Source organism: Acyrthosiphon pisum, chromosome A2, assembly GCF_005508785.2.
Source record: "Acyrthosiphon pisum isolate AL4f chromosome A2, pea_aphid_22Mar2018_4r6ur, whole genome shotgun sequence".
NCBI lineage: Eukaryota > Metazoa > Arthropoda > Insecta > Hemiptera > Aphididae > Acyrthosiphon > Acyrthosiphon pisum.
The window spans coordinates 37,931,425-37,947,083 of NC_042495.1; the positions used below are offsets into that span (position 1 = coordinate 37,931,425).

At 26.5% G+C, this 15,659-nt stretch overlaps 1 protein-coding gene across 3 annotated transcripts in view; it reads right to left on the bottom strand.

Annotated features, from left to right (window-relative positions):
- LOC100161824 (carboxyl-terminal PDZ ligand of neuronal nitric oxide synthase protein) overlaps positions 1–15,659 on the bottom strand; it is a 56,858-nt gene that overhangs the window by 16,567 nt on the left and 24,632 nt on the right. For all 3 annotated transcript variants that reach the window (XM_003242163.4, XM_003242164.4, XM_029490230.1), the window contains exons 2-5: positions 4,521–4,592; positions 4,197–4,289; positions 2,714–2,769; positions 2,439–2,547 (exon numbers count right to left, since the gene is read on the bottom strand). In XM_003242163.4, coding sequence (XP_003242211.1) covers positions 2,439–2,547; positions 2,714–2,769; positions 4,197–4,289; positions 4,521–4,592 — 330 coding nt within the window. The remainder of the gene's footprint in view (positions 1–2,438; positions 2,548–2,713; positions 2,770–4,196; positions 4,290–4,520; positions 4,593–15,659) is intronic.

The window sequence follows — 15,659 nt, forward strand, 5'->3', positions numbered from 1 at the left end:
TATATTATTCGATTATCAATTTACAATTTAAGTACTTCAACCCAAGTTTTACCGAAAATAGCAATTGTCAATCAAGACTTTTGTCCCCTAATTAGTTCAGATGATTTTTTGATCCAAGCTACCTAATTTATTTTATATGAATTTAATTTTCAATGAAATATTGTTAACAAATGTATTGAGATCAAAATAAAATTATTTTAGAAATTATTAAATATATTTGTAAACATCATAACGTATAAGTACCGCTATAGTATGCACTATACACTAGGTATGTAAATATGATAAAAGATTTGCAATAATCAGATGAACAATAATATTATAATTTATAATATTATTTGGAAGATTTTTATCTAACTGATGAAAAGATTTTATTTTGCATTGTTACATAATGTACCAAAGGGAAAAGTTCTAGTTTACTTTAATATTTAAGTTAATTTAAGAAAGATTCTTTGTCTATTCATAATTTACGTGGGTATGCTTGATCTCAAAAACGAGACAAGAACTATACGACGAATAATTTATTACAATAAAATAGGATATAGTAGGTACGCAAAGTTGTATTAATATAATATTTACTATATAAAAATGTATACTATTGAAATAATAATAATATGCGTGAATATTTATAAATAAAATTGAATAGGTAGGTATATGATGCATTTCGATTCATAACCAATTTAGAACATTAATATAAGAATTTTGTTTTGTGTTCTTACATTAAACACAATTAAAAAATCTCATTTTCCTTATCTAGTTATCTGTATAATATAGTTTTGATAGTACATACTAGTAATTAGTATTATAAACTATTTATTAAATTAGAATTTGATAACAATGAAATATTTAAATAAAATAAAATAGGCAATATAAAGTGAGGACTGCGTGCAAAAGGGAAGTACCGCCTAGTAGCACTTCGATACACCCACAAAAATAAAGTACTTTAAATATTATATTGAAAAATTACTCATTGTATTCAACTTTAATCTGTATAACAAGACCGAAACAACAAGTTTTGACTTTTAGTCGATTTATCACAAAAGCGTTTAAACTGTTAAGTGATTTTTGACACACGTGGTGTAGTCAGTAAGGGGAAAAGTGCACAACGATGCATCAATCAGCAAATGTCACGAAGGTTTCGTTTCCTTAGGGAAAAAATACATATATTATTACTAAACTATTTTTAACCATCTGTGTTTTGATTTCGACTGGTTTTTTAAGAGTTTATGTCCTTGTATTACAAATTTAAACTTGAACCCTTCGCTCTAAAACAAAATGTAAAAATAGGTTTAATTTTTTCATCAAGAGATGGAACCCATTTTAGATATTTTTATTTAATAAGATTCCTGAATAATAATTTAATATTATACGTTAAAGGGAATTTGAAAATCAGAGCTTATTTTCGTTAAAGTCTTATAAGCCAATATAATATAGAACGAATTTAATATTAAATCATAATAATTTATATCTATTTTAAGCCAGTAAAAATATATTATCGATTCAAAATTAAAATGTTAACTGTCTATTTACAATAATTTTCTGTTTAAAATGACGATAATTTAAAGATGTAAACCAGCAAAAATATTATTTTAAACGTCTAAATTTTTTTCCAATTCATGAGCATATCTATTATTAAGATACGATGAATTTTGCCGTCAATCACGATTCACGAAGACATAAGTATTAGATATATTATAGGTATATATTTATTCGTATATACACGTGTTGTGCGTGATATGAGTATGTAAACAAAAATTAACGATTATGCCTTAGTTCAATAGTGATTATGAAAGGATTACCTACCACTATAAATCTCTTTGATCGTCAATCACTCACGTAAAATACACAACATTTAGCGACGTGTGTTATAAGTACGCGTAATGAGATCGTTGTATCGTGATTATGTATTTAAAAAATACATATTAAAACAAATTTTAACAAGTAGAAAATGTATTTCTACCATATGAATAGTGAAAAAAAAGTTCTGAAATACTTCGATGAGATTACAGCCGAGCAAAATTATTTTATAATAATCAAAAACGTACCAATGCCAAATTATTTTTGCCCATATTTTATCGCATTAATAATTGATTACACATCACAAAAACTGTCACGCCTACGAATAATATGAAAATGTCACGAAGATATAGCATACGTGAACACGTGCGCTAAGTAGACTTCATCAGATTTTCCTAGTACGAAGACGGATGAAATGGATTTTTTTCGGAATAGACTGCATAATGATATGATTATAATATGAATATATTATATGATATACTATTTTTTTTTACGTTATTCGTTTTCATTACAGCTTGCGCCAAAAACTGATCCATTCAAACTTCATTCATACGAATATTTTTGGTCTGATATTTATTTAAATTTTTTTTATATAAAAATTTAATTTATCTTCGTAAAATCAATAGTGGGTACTGAGTACGTACCTTTTTATTTGCCTTGAACACATTACACTTGAACACGTTGGTGGAACCATCTCTAGCTATGTAACTGAATATTTTCATGTCTTGAGAATCGTGAGAAACGTAAAATATTCTAAAATGAAAAACACAATTGAAGAAAATCACTAATAAGTACACGGTTTAGTGAAAAAAAATTAAAAATAAGTTCAAATTAGCTGTTTAAAAGTGAACAAACAGTTTTCATCTGAGACTTTTAAACCCACCGTGTACTTTGATGTATGACAGACTTAACAGCTTACCTATAAATAGGATGTTGCATTAGTAGCAGGTTATTCTCGTCCGTCCATTGTTTTTTCTATAACAACACCACAAAAATATTATTTAGCTATCGAGATTTTGTAAAAAAAAAAAAAATCATATAATAGGTAGTTACAAAATTGTCAAAAAAAGTTGTTTTCAAAAAGATCTCGGCATTCAGTTTATTTTAATTTTCTCCTAAACATTGGAACAAACTGTTATGAAATGTGTTGAACATAATTAAATTAAATCAATTATGAACCATTTAACTTAAGTTTTTGTTATTTTAAACTCAAAAATAATTAAAATGCTTGACTTGATGTCTTTATTTGAACGCGTTTGAATATTAATTGATTTAGTTTATAATTTAATTGAAGGCATAAAACAATTTAAATGTTCGTGCTTTTTTACATACAACATCTAAGATGCATCTACCCCTATACCTCTTAAGAACAAAAGCAACCATCCGTTGTTTTCTGGTATTATGTTTAAGCTGTAATGTTATCTAGTATAATTTTTGGTCTATTCTATGTACCTATCTGAAGTTAAATTTTATTGAATATCTATCCATAGTAAGTATGAAATAAACCATCATAATATTATTACACTTAACTGGACACATTTTTATGACAATAAATTTAAACGTATTTTTATCAAAAACAAATTCAGTTTACTAGTAGATACAATGAATATCAAATACATTTTAATTCATAATCTAAAAACTCATAAATAATATTATTATTTATTACAAAATATATTAAAGACTAAAGTTGTGTTATCTAATAGCATCTGTAATAAAATTGATAGGATTTTAAAAACAATGAATAATACGTCATAAATAAAATAAAATAATGAACTTCAAAGATCAATAGTTAAAATGTTTTAACTAACTGAAATAAAGATATAACAAATATATAAAAAAAATTATTAATAATAATTTAAATATGTACCTGTTATACCTATGTAAAAACGATAATATTTATATATATATATAAATTATATTGAATAATATAATATAAAATTATTTTCTTTTTAAGTTAAAGTTCAACTTTAGTAAATCATATATATATATAAAAAAAAATCATAATCAGTTTTTAAAAATAATGCATTATAATTTATTAAATACTTAATTTCTTAGCTAATGTAGTAAATTATATATTAGGTAGAGTTATAGTTAACAATATCGTGTTGTATTAAAATACATTTTAAATAATTGATTACATGAAAAAATATAATTAACTTACCAAAATCTAATTTACTGAGATGTTTAATGAAAATTATCTATCTTCTGATTCGGTAACAGATAAGTAATAACCAAATTAATTTTAAAATATTATTCGATTGTTTTAAAATAATCGTAAAGTAAAAAAATATGGACAGGAAAAGTGGTGTTTTAAATATACACACAATTTAAAATACTCGTACTTTTGAATAATGCATATGGTAAATAAAATATGAATAATAGAAAAAAAACATTTCACTCACCTTTTTTTTCTTTCTTAAAGTAATTCGGACCCCTTCGACGGAAACTTCTATGGATACTTTTTTCTTCTTTATTCCTTTAGCTTTAAACTCATACTATGGATAAAGTACAATATATTAAATTGGGTCAATCAACCAATTATTTTATTAATGGACTCTAATGATAAATCAATTGTAAATATTTATTGTAAAATGGCATTCTTTACCACAGAAAAAAAAACAAAGACTTTCAAAAAAAATAGTATAACTGGTAGGCCACTTCAATGAAAATGTTAAAATCCTGGAAGTGGCTAAGGCTTGGGGGAGAAACGTCTATAAAACACTTACTCTAATCCGCCTCATGGCTGCTACTATTTCGACTCGGTTCACTGGCCTGGGAACATCCAGAGATCCAATGAACTGTAACATATACAAATACAAATTAATTTTAATTTCAAAATAATAAATTGATGAATTGCTGTATCTAATTGAACATAAAAACAATAATTTTGTAAACACATATTAATGGTAAATGTATAAACTGTAATTAATTACTTGTTAAAAACAATAGTTTATTCCTCCACCGAATTAAAATATATTTTATGGTGATCAATTAATAGAAAAGTAACTAGTAACTGGCAGTATAACGAGTATAATAAATAATATTATATAATATTATATAAAGTATATACAATAAGACCTCCTTATAACGGAATCGCGCGGTATCAACTTATTTGTTCGTTATATGAAAACTAAAATATACGAGATATAGATTATGAGGAACTATTGTGATTTTCCGTTATAAGGAGGTTTCACTGTACTATATAGGTAATAATAAATTCTATATCCATTATTTAGATTTGGAATCCATTTAATATTTTAACATTAAATATTTAAAAACAGAACTACTATAAAATAATTAATAAATAATATATAACATTTTTTTTATTTATTGTTACGCACAATAATATAATATTCTGTTTTAAGCAGATCAGTATGTAATTATTTATTTTAAATTTCAAGTTGTACATAGCTTTTCATATGATCATAAAGTAATATTGGTTACATTTAACTGTATTGTATTTGAACATAATGAATCTAAAGTTAATTTCAAGTTTAGTAATAAATTGTATCTTAAGAAGAGTAGTTACTATAAATATTACAAAAACTAAATATTTAAATAAATACAGTCATGATAAAATATGATAAAAATCCATTGAGTACCATATTTCACTATTTGTAACTAGACAATTAATTTTTGGACTAGTTTTTTATTTTTAACATAGTTTGTCACATTAGAGACTAAAAATAAGATTAATTTTATTTCATGGTATAAATATGACTTTTTTTGATTATCAAAATCAATTGTCATCCTCCAACCTAGCATTAAATTATAAGGATGATGATATTTTTGTTTTCTGTAACGGTCGTCACACACTGCAGCGGTGACGGTAAAATTGTGTCCGGACTTATTTTTCCGACCTTTACAGAAAACAAAAATATCATCATCCTAATAACCGATAAATAAAATTGTTATATTACTTAACAAAAAGTGCTTAATAAGGTATTATCGGTTATCCTCGCTCCTCCTCATCGATAACTACTAAAAACTTAAGTATTTTTTTAATTTACTAATAAATTACAATAAGTGCTTATGGAAAATTGATTACTTAAATCGTAACACTATTAACTTAAAATATTAAAATAGGTGATAAAAATCATTGTACTAAATAATATTTTGTTTACAAATGATTTTTATCTGCTGTCTAATCTGGTAAATACTATACTAGCCTAGTAGCCTATTATAATTCAATAATTTTATAGAAAAAAGTGGGTAAAAACAAAATATTTCCGTCAATTCCAAAACTGTAAAAATTGAAATTACAAAGATACCAAGTGGTTGGAAAACCTTCGGGAGTTGTAGGTTAACATTTTATAGGTACTTAACTATACAAAGATGCAAAACTAAACAAAACTGTTTCTCGGATTTCTTATTAATGAATTAGGTAAATACATAATACTAATATAATAAGCTGTTACCTATATTGGTTGATCGTACTATTTAGTAAACGATTAAATAGAAAGTAATCTATAATATTTTATTATTTTAAACTACAATACAGTACCTATTACATTTATATCATGTATTTTATATTTTTATTCATAGACAATCGCAATAATTTATCATAGTTTAAATAAAACACTTTAAATATAAAGAACTATAATGTTTATATTGATTTTATTTCTTTTTATATATTAAAATGTGATCCAACTCAGATAATGGAAAAATTACAAAGTGTACAAAAAGTACTTTCTGATTAAATGAAAACTATAGAATATGATATAAGCTAAAATACAATGTAGCTATTGTCTATTTTTAATGCATACATCAATTTCAATTTTTATTTATTGGCAAATGCTTGTATACTGTTTTCTATCTCTAAAAGTTATTGTAATTTCAACTATTGTAGTTCATTTTCCTGTGCATTAAATAAAATAAAATAAAATCGAATATATTAGGTAGGTATTAATAGCGTAATATAATAATTGTTTGCCACCTATAATCATACTAGAAGCTCAAGATAAAAAATGATTTACCATACAATTTTAATTTAATTATAGAACTAAAATATTTCATATTTACGCCATTAAATGTTTGCTTTTGTAATGTTACTTATTTGGTAGATATACGAAGAAGCGTGAATTATAGTTAATGTAGAAAGTAAGTTATTAAAATCTATTAGAAGTAAAACTTGATGATGAAAAAAAAATATGTATCTAAAATATGTTTGAAAGTGGGTAGCCACGGTCAAGATACAGAAACTGTTTGTATCAGGCACCCGTTTTGCTTCGCTTATCTCGGCTATTATTATAAATTATAATAATAACAACAATGATAAATCGTTGCATTTGAAAAACGATTTTGAATATAACTCTGCTTACACGAGAATAGTCATGATTTTTTTTTTCAAACTGTAATATGAACATTTTTTTCTATTTCTCACAATATTGTAAGCTACTAGAATAAATAAAAAATAACCCCATTAAAGAAACATATTCCCAGACAGCAATTCTTATTTATTAATATTATTATAACATTTTAATAACGAATAATATTAGTATAACGTTATGTTAATACTATTATAATATTATCATTACAAAATGCTGTCTGGGTTAATGTTCAATTTTAATTTTTGATAGTGATCATTAACTACACTTCGATTAGAATCTAGAACTTGATTTATTAATTTATATCACAAATATCGAAAACTAATAATTTAAGTTATATCTACTTAAGTAGCTACATAGTAAACACATTGTATTAGTATAAAAAAATGTATCATTAACAGGTACTAGTTATGGTTACATAGCCAAATTATATAATTAATATTGAATACAATATATTAGGATTTTAAGTTTATGCATTTGCAAACATTATTTCGCATTAGAAAAAATTGCAAACATATTTTAAAATGTTTTTGTTTAGATCTATCTAGATATTTATAGAAGACGTACCTAATTATTTTAATATATTAATATTATATTTATACAGTATTATTAAATTTTAAAATAAAATACAACTTTAGCTGAGTTATTAATATAAAATGTAATTTTTATTCACATTGTACCATATTTTTGAATTTATATGAAGTTTAAAAGTTATGTGTTAGTTTTTTTTATAAAGATTAACGACATAAGTTTTTTTATATAACAATATAATACGCGGTATACGGTATCATCATATATGGGTCTCAATAATGAATACGAGTTAAAAAAATAAAAATGAAAATTTATATAAACATAAAAAACATAAATATATGTATATATACATTATAGGTGTATTTTATTTTAGTGGTATATGTGTAAATAATTATTTATTTATTATACTATATGAATCGATACGCACAACTACATTATCTCAATGTAAATAAAATGATTACTAATATTTTATACCAACTTAAAAGAAAACAAATAAATAGGTAAGATTTACAATGAAAACGAAAGTTATGTTTATCATGTTTTACTTATACTGATATCATATTAGAATTGATAACTTAAAAAATCAGTTCTATTATTATATTGCGAATGAAGTATAGGTATAAAAATAAATTAAACTTATGCATTACTGTTGTAAATATTGTAATTAATAACCTTAGTAGTTGAGGCTAAATTAAAAATTAAAAAAAAAACAATTTGCTGTTCAAACAATAATATTCAAAACATACAGTAAACTATGAATGGTATCATAATTAATGTTATTATCCTAACTACCTAACCTCATACAATATGGTAAATATTGTCAACAATTATAATATATAACTTGGAGATGAGGCACTATTTCCAAGTCTGAAAATATAAATAATATAATTTGTGATCTCACAAAATGTGACGTGAACGATAAAACTATTTTTTTAAACAATCCAGATGATTGGTTAGTAACCAAGTAATATCATAACTGATCATATGTCTTTATATTGTCAAACCACCTGCTAATGATTTTATGTGAACACGTAGTACAGTATAGTGAATAGTACATAGAAATATTAATTGTTCACCTCCAATATTGTTATGAATTCAGTAGCGCCGAACACGGGTATTGTTGGGTCTGGTTGGCGGGCGGGTGATAATAAGTGATCAGTCATAAGTGGTATTTAATATTTAAACATCATCATAATTTAACAATAACGGTAAGTGTAAAAAATAGGTAATATTAGTATGAGTATTGAGTATGGCAGGTCACCAGGCAGTATATTATCGCGATTATAATGCATTATTCGAGAGTAGGTAGCTAATTTTTTTTTTTTTTAAATAGGGAGTCTAACATTAGAATTTTTTTCCCCCATAACATGAAATATAGATCAGCGCCATTGGTTATATTATATAGTTATAGTTATTATTATTATTATTATATTTATTATACACTGCTTCGAGGTCGATAATAATCGGAGCACGTTATTTGAAAGTCATTTTTTCACCCTGAAATGCACTACATGGTACTACGTGAACTGTGATATTCTGGACGACTTGACCTATATAATTTTAGGTTAATGTTTTATTATCTTTAAATTTGAATTACGCCTACCTAATAAGACTCCAATAAGTTATTATCACATTAAAATCTCCTCAGTCTTCAACTAAAATAGATAACATAAAATATCAGAAATATATCCATAAAAAACTCGATGAAAAACAATAATTATTAAAGAAGTGTTCATTAACTAAGTTAATCTTTTGTTACCTAATAAAACGGTAGAGTTTGTATAATTAATGCGTGTGAACGGGTACACAATTTAAGAACTTGCGGTTTAATAGCTCATATCAATAATATATAAATACTTGTTTAATTTATTAAAACCAAAACGTATAAATGTTCGTATAATATATACGTCTAATGTCTATAAATCTATTTTATGTCTTAAATTTTTGTTAGGTACTGTAATTCACAGCTCCGTCGCATTGTACACTTGGTCGGTTGGATATAAATCTGAAGAAAAAAACTTTGTATAGATGAATTCTATTGGCGAACAATAATATAACTATTTTGACAACAATATCGCAATATGTATAATATAACAAAAAAATGGCTTATAAATACCAGCGAAAAAATTCATAAAAAAATGGGCGAATAATAAATATAAAGGAACCGAGCGTCACGTGATGTCAGCTGACCGGTGCAGCAGCCATCGTCACACGACGAGGAAACGCATACATCGCTGTCGCGGGGACACTGGACTACAATCATACTTTAATATTATTATAAGATCGTATTAAAGTGTATATTATTATTATGACGAATCGTACACGACAATCATATCGTTAACCTTTATGCGACGACGTACGAAAAAAACGCTGCACGGGTGCGGGGTCGCGGTCGTTTTTCCCCGCCGCCTGCGCACTCTGGCCGGAGGTAGCCGACGCCACCATCGCCGCCGCTATAATTAATCTAGCGCTGATGAGGCCCGATAGGCTATTTATGGGTCGGTGCACAGCTGCTTCTCCGGTGGTACACGACGGCCGTTGGTCGCCGTCTCGGCGTCTCCTCTATATAATTTAATATCCTGTCCGTCAGCTAAGTACTATTGCAAGTATATACAATATATATTGTCGTCTCGGCAAGCGATCTCGTAGACGTTTTCCGGAAGGAAAACAATCGTTACCTATCTCACCCTCCAGGCCAGTGACGTATTTAAGGGTTGATGGTTGGATCACCCCCACTCCACCACCTTGAGAGCCTCGGGTAAGTAAGGTGTCCCAAAAATCATCATTGACACTTCGATATTGACCCCGGAATTCATAATATGTTATATCTTACATAATTGCATTACATTATTTAATAGTTTATAATTTTATATCCCCGGTTTCTTCATAATATTTTCTGTCAATTGTTAGATAGTTTAAAATTTTATTAAATTACTTTTATTTTCAATAAATATATTGACATTTTGTAATGAAAAGTGGACACATATAATTTCAAGAATTATAAGAGCCGTGAACAGTATATTCTGAATTATAATAGGTTGTCAATAGTTCATGTTTGCTACTTATTAGCTCATAATGTAAGTATCCAGTTGTTCTGAGTTATATAGTTTAGTCTTGGACTAAAATGAACTGTGAAAACTTGTAAAACCAAATTCAATATACCTACATACAATTAATAATCGATTTAAACGTGTTAATGTCTTGAAATAATATAACATAGGTAGGTGCATGATATTGTGTTAATATAACTTATAATAATAATAAATGTTGTTTTGTTTTTTTTTTTAGACAATAGTACATATTTTATTTATATTTCCTGGTTTTATTATTATTAATCTGGGTACCTTAGTTTTGGGCCTTGGTTTATTATAAGTTTATTTTATAATCGTACCTACCTATAATAATAAAATTGTGAAATCAACTTTAAATAAAATAAAAATTGCTGTTCAAAACAAAATTTAAGAGGTTGATTATGTGGGCCCTTCGCATAAAGAGTTTAATTAAAACTTTTTGTATGCCCCTCTCCACTTAGTTGTCGAACTTCAAATATGATAGTGCTCCAAACACACCGCATCAGGGGTGGAAAATCATGATCTTCCGTTTCGAAGAAAAAAACTGTCGATGACGAGAGAAAAAAGCGACAACGTGACCCGAGAACCGAGTGTATTGCTATTCGCTGCAGTTAGTAAGAATAATATATTTAACGGTATAATATTATAATCCATTTCACGCGTGTATTAACGACGGTCTCCGACGAAACGTCATGGACAGCTGTCTCCGGCTGAGAGACGAGAGTATGGAAGCTGCTAATACTCAAAGTGCAATGAATACGAAAAATAAATAAAAAACGTCATTAGATTTCGTTACGTTTCAGATATTTTTATATTATAATATCATCACGACGCGTGTTTACGTGTATATGGGCGGCGCTAATGTTAGTTGTTTGTATCTGTATTGTTTTCGTTCCTTATTATTTTATTAATTTATATTTTTATTATTGGATATTCGATATCGTCGTAAACTGTGAAATTCGAATGTTCTCGTATGTCGCACATATAGCTCCTCCAAATACGCACTCATCCTCCACCATTCCCATAAGGATCCACAACCCGTAGAGATAATTGAGCATTGTCGCCCCTTACATGCTGTTTTATATCCGACCAAGTATGATATAATAGTAGGTACCTATAGTACCTATGCTAAATCCGTCCGAACATCCTACAAATGTTCAGAATTTCTTCGAAACGACGGTTGTTATTACGAGTTTATACTATTCATTAATAATCCTTATTTACTTGCGAACCGTTGAATTTTATTGTCCACGCTGAACAATTATTTTACTCTCGTTCTCATTCACTCTATCTCTCTCACCCTCTCACTCTCCCTTTCTCTCTCTTTCAATGATTATGATTATGATATGATGTACCTAATGAAAACATAATCCTCTTTCCTATTGTTGTTCGTCAAGGACATAAACGATTGGTGAATACAAATTCGATTAAAATACAACGTTCTGCTTTCAGGCCGAAGTATACTATTATGTCCGACGGTCTATTATTTAAACAATTTTATTTTACACATTTTTATTAAATTATTATGAATTCTATGAGATCTTGTATCCACCGCTGATCTAGTTATCTGAGTTAATGTTTGTAATATTGTATAATGATGCCTAGCTGGTACGTCTGAAAAGACTTAAGCTACCCGTGGAAACGGTGAAATGAAAGCCGATAGGTACAATGAGGGGTTAAACAGACGAAACGCACAAAGGCTGTAGGAGTGTCAAGATTTTTTTGATTCGATCCTCAGGTGAGGAACCAACCTCGTTACCACAGCAACGCTATTGTTGTATAGGTATATATTACAATATTATTATATTCCATTAAGTCTGCCAAAAGAGTGGAAGTCCCATCAGTAGAAGATATAAACTTTCCCTTGAAGGGTATTCATAGCTGCTTTACGTAACTATCACCTTATACTTTTTTTCTTTTCTTGACAATTTTTAATTATAAATAAAAACATATAATACTTCTTCTTTTTTACACGATTTTTTTAACAAGAAACATTTAAAATGTATTTATAGAATATTTTAATTATTAATGCTAATGTATTTCAATTTTTTTTCAGCCATGTTAAATAAAATGTAAAGAAAACCTTTTTTATAAGATTAACGTCATAAAGTTTTAAACGACGCTTTTCTAGTATTTTTATACTCAATCATAATAATATCATACTAAGACTTATATTATTTGGTAATCATGAATGTTTTAATAACAAATGTTTGATAAAAAATATACAATTTTTTTCTGTATTCTAATTTTTGGTGGGCAGGTCGTACTAACTACTAAGTAAGTCCATTATCATATTATGTATTTACCTATGTGTTATATGGTTTACTTAAATTATTTAAAATTAACACGATATTTTAAAAAGAGATAAAAATAACTTTAAGTATAAAACAATCTATATTTTATTATTTATATATCTACGTCCTACGTATACTTATTTACTTAAAATGTCCAGTATCCGTGTAGCTTATTAAACTACAAAATGTAAACGCTATTCAATATTTACAGATAATTTATAGACCTAACAGAGAGAGCCGTTAAGTGGATACCCAAATTAGACATTAAATTGTAGTGATTTATATTATTTTTGTTGATTATATGTGATTTTTATGACTTGTTATACTTATATATTTTGTATTAACATGTATTTATTTTGCTGTATTGATGTCGTGTGTTAAATGAGTATAATAGCCATACGATTTATATTTAGAAAAAAATAGTTACATTATTTGCAATAATTATTCTAGGTAGGTATTATGTCGATTTTCCTATATAACTAAATGATTAAATTAAATATTTATTTAAACAAATTTGGAATTATGTATGTGTTTGGTGTAAGCTCTGGATTGAGGCGAAATGCTTGTCTCCTGGAGCCATCCCTAATTCATACACTAATGTGTAATGACTGATTGTGAGAAAATATCTTTGTTTTTGCATAGAGCCAAGTATGGAACTGATTCATACTTTCCAAAAATACTTGGCACTGCAAATTTGTAGCCAATGCTGTTGATTTTTTTTACTTCGTCTAGGACAATTTTTAAAAATAGTTTGCTATTTATTATATGGTCTAAAATGTCAATGAATGCAATTTAAACAGTTACTCAGTATTGTTGTCTTCGTCCTCTAACAACAAAATACACTTTTAAAATTATTATTAACCACAGTGTAAACAATACATTCACTGTTTTAGTGATTTGTATTTTTAAGTTAAATTTTAAAAATGTACGTGTACAGTGTACTTATACATATAATATATTGCAATAGGTAACATTATAAGTAGAAAGTACAACTCAAAGATTTACCTTACCGACATAAAATTATACAATTTTATTCTGAAATGATTAATTTTAAACTTTTAAAAAAAATCCATATAAATATAGATGATAAATAAGTATAGCCACAGGCTGTTATAAGTTAAGAAAACTTTACCGCAAGGCGCAAACTAATCAAAATTTTGCTGTTGAAGTAATCTTTAATGCTTGTTCATTAATAAACTTTGTGTTTGTAGAATATAATCGAGATAGGTACTATGAATGATAACTATGTATTATACATAAAGGTTACATCGTCATGTTTGTCTTCGTAAATATCCGCTCATCTACTATATAATACATTCTTCTTTACGTGCCTCTTACCTAAACTTAAGAATTTACTATATAAATATTTATATTTCAAAGAAATTAATAATCAAGCTTTCAAAACATTTACATTAAACATCTTTTGAAATAGGCTATTATAGATTTTTAAGAAATACAAAATACAAAAGTTTTTATTTTAAGTTTAGGTAAATGACGGCAGATTATAATAATTATCTACAGTAAAGATATCTTTAAAACAATTATTTTCCAAAATTAAATTTTTTGTGGAACCCAAGAAATGTATGTAAAAATTAAAGATAAATACGTATATAATTTTACAATTAAAATAAATATTTTCTAAATAACTTACGACTAAGTGAATTATGTTTAAATGTTTAATTATGTTACATGCTTATTATAGCTTTTAAACTTATCAAAGCAAAAATGGTTATGCTTAAATCTTTTAATGTTTTAAGATGTTTTTTTAAATATTCCATGAAAACATAACCTGCCTAATATTATTAAATTAACTAAAAATAACGCGTTGTATAACGCTTATATTTCTGCGAATAACGTTGTTTGTTTTGGAAAAATCGCGAATCATAAATTATTGCTCAACAGCTCTTAGCCATTCATTGTATGCGTTAAGGAAAAATAATTTCACGTATACAAGTTAAAATTTATGTTACCCATCGTATACAATTACTTAGACTTCAAGTATCAAAAAAATTAATGATATTTATTTTTACAGTCTAATGAATACAAGTGTTTTTTCAAGTTCCAATTCACAATAAAATAAAATAGCTATTTTGTAATTTTAATATTTCAAAGCATTATTATATTTTATTGTATCTATGCAGTAATAATATAATATTATTATATCATTTTGAATAGTGTATCTACGCGTAAATATTTTTTAAGTGCATAACTGAAAACACGCATTATATTATAGTAGAACAAGTAAATTTTAGATGGTTCAATTTAGATTCTGTGCGGAACGACAAGCTATAGATGACAAGTCGGGTCCAATCGTTATAAACAATAACGTCTATATCGGAGTCATTTTAAAAGCTTCCAATAATTAATTTTTGTATGAAAATGTATTTAATAATTAAAATTTGTTAGATACACATATTACTCATTAATTATGATTTAAATAGATAGCAATTGTTCAGTAAATTAAATCATAGGTGAGTGATGAGTTTCTTAATTTGAATTTGAATTTTTAATTCCGTTACCACACGATTTTAAGTCTAATAATGGTTAAACCCGAAGAGAAGCACAAGTTTTTTAAAAAAGACAATAATTTTGCTGTTGTTTTGAAACTTCGCACAAAAAATAATGCAAGTTTTAGTATTAAT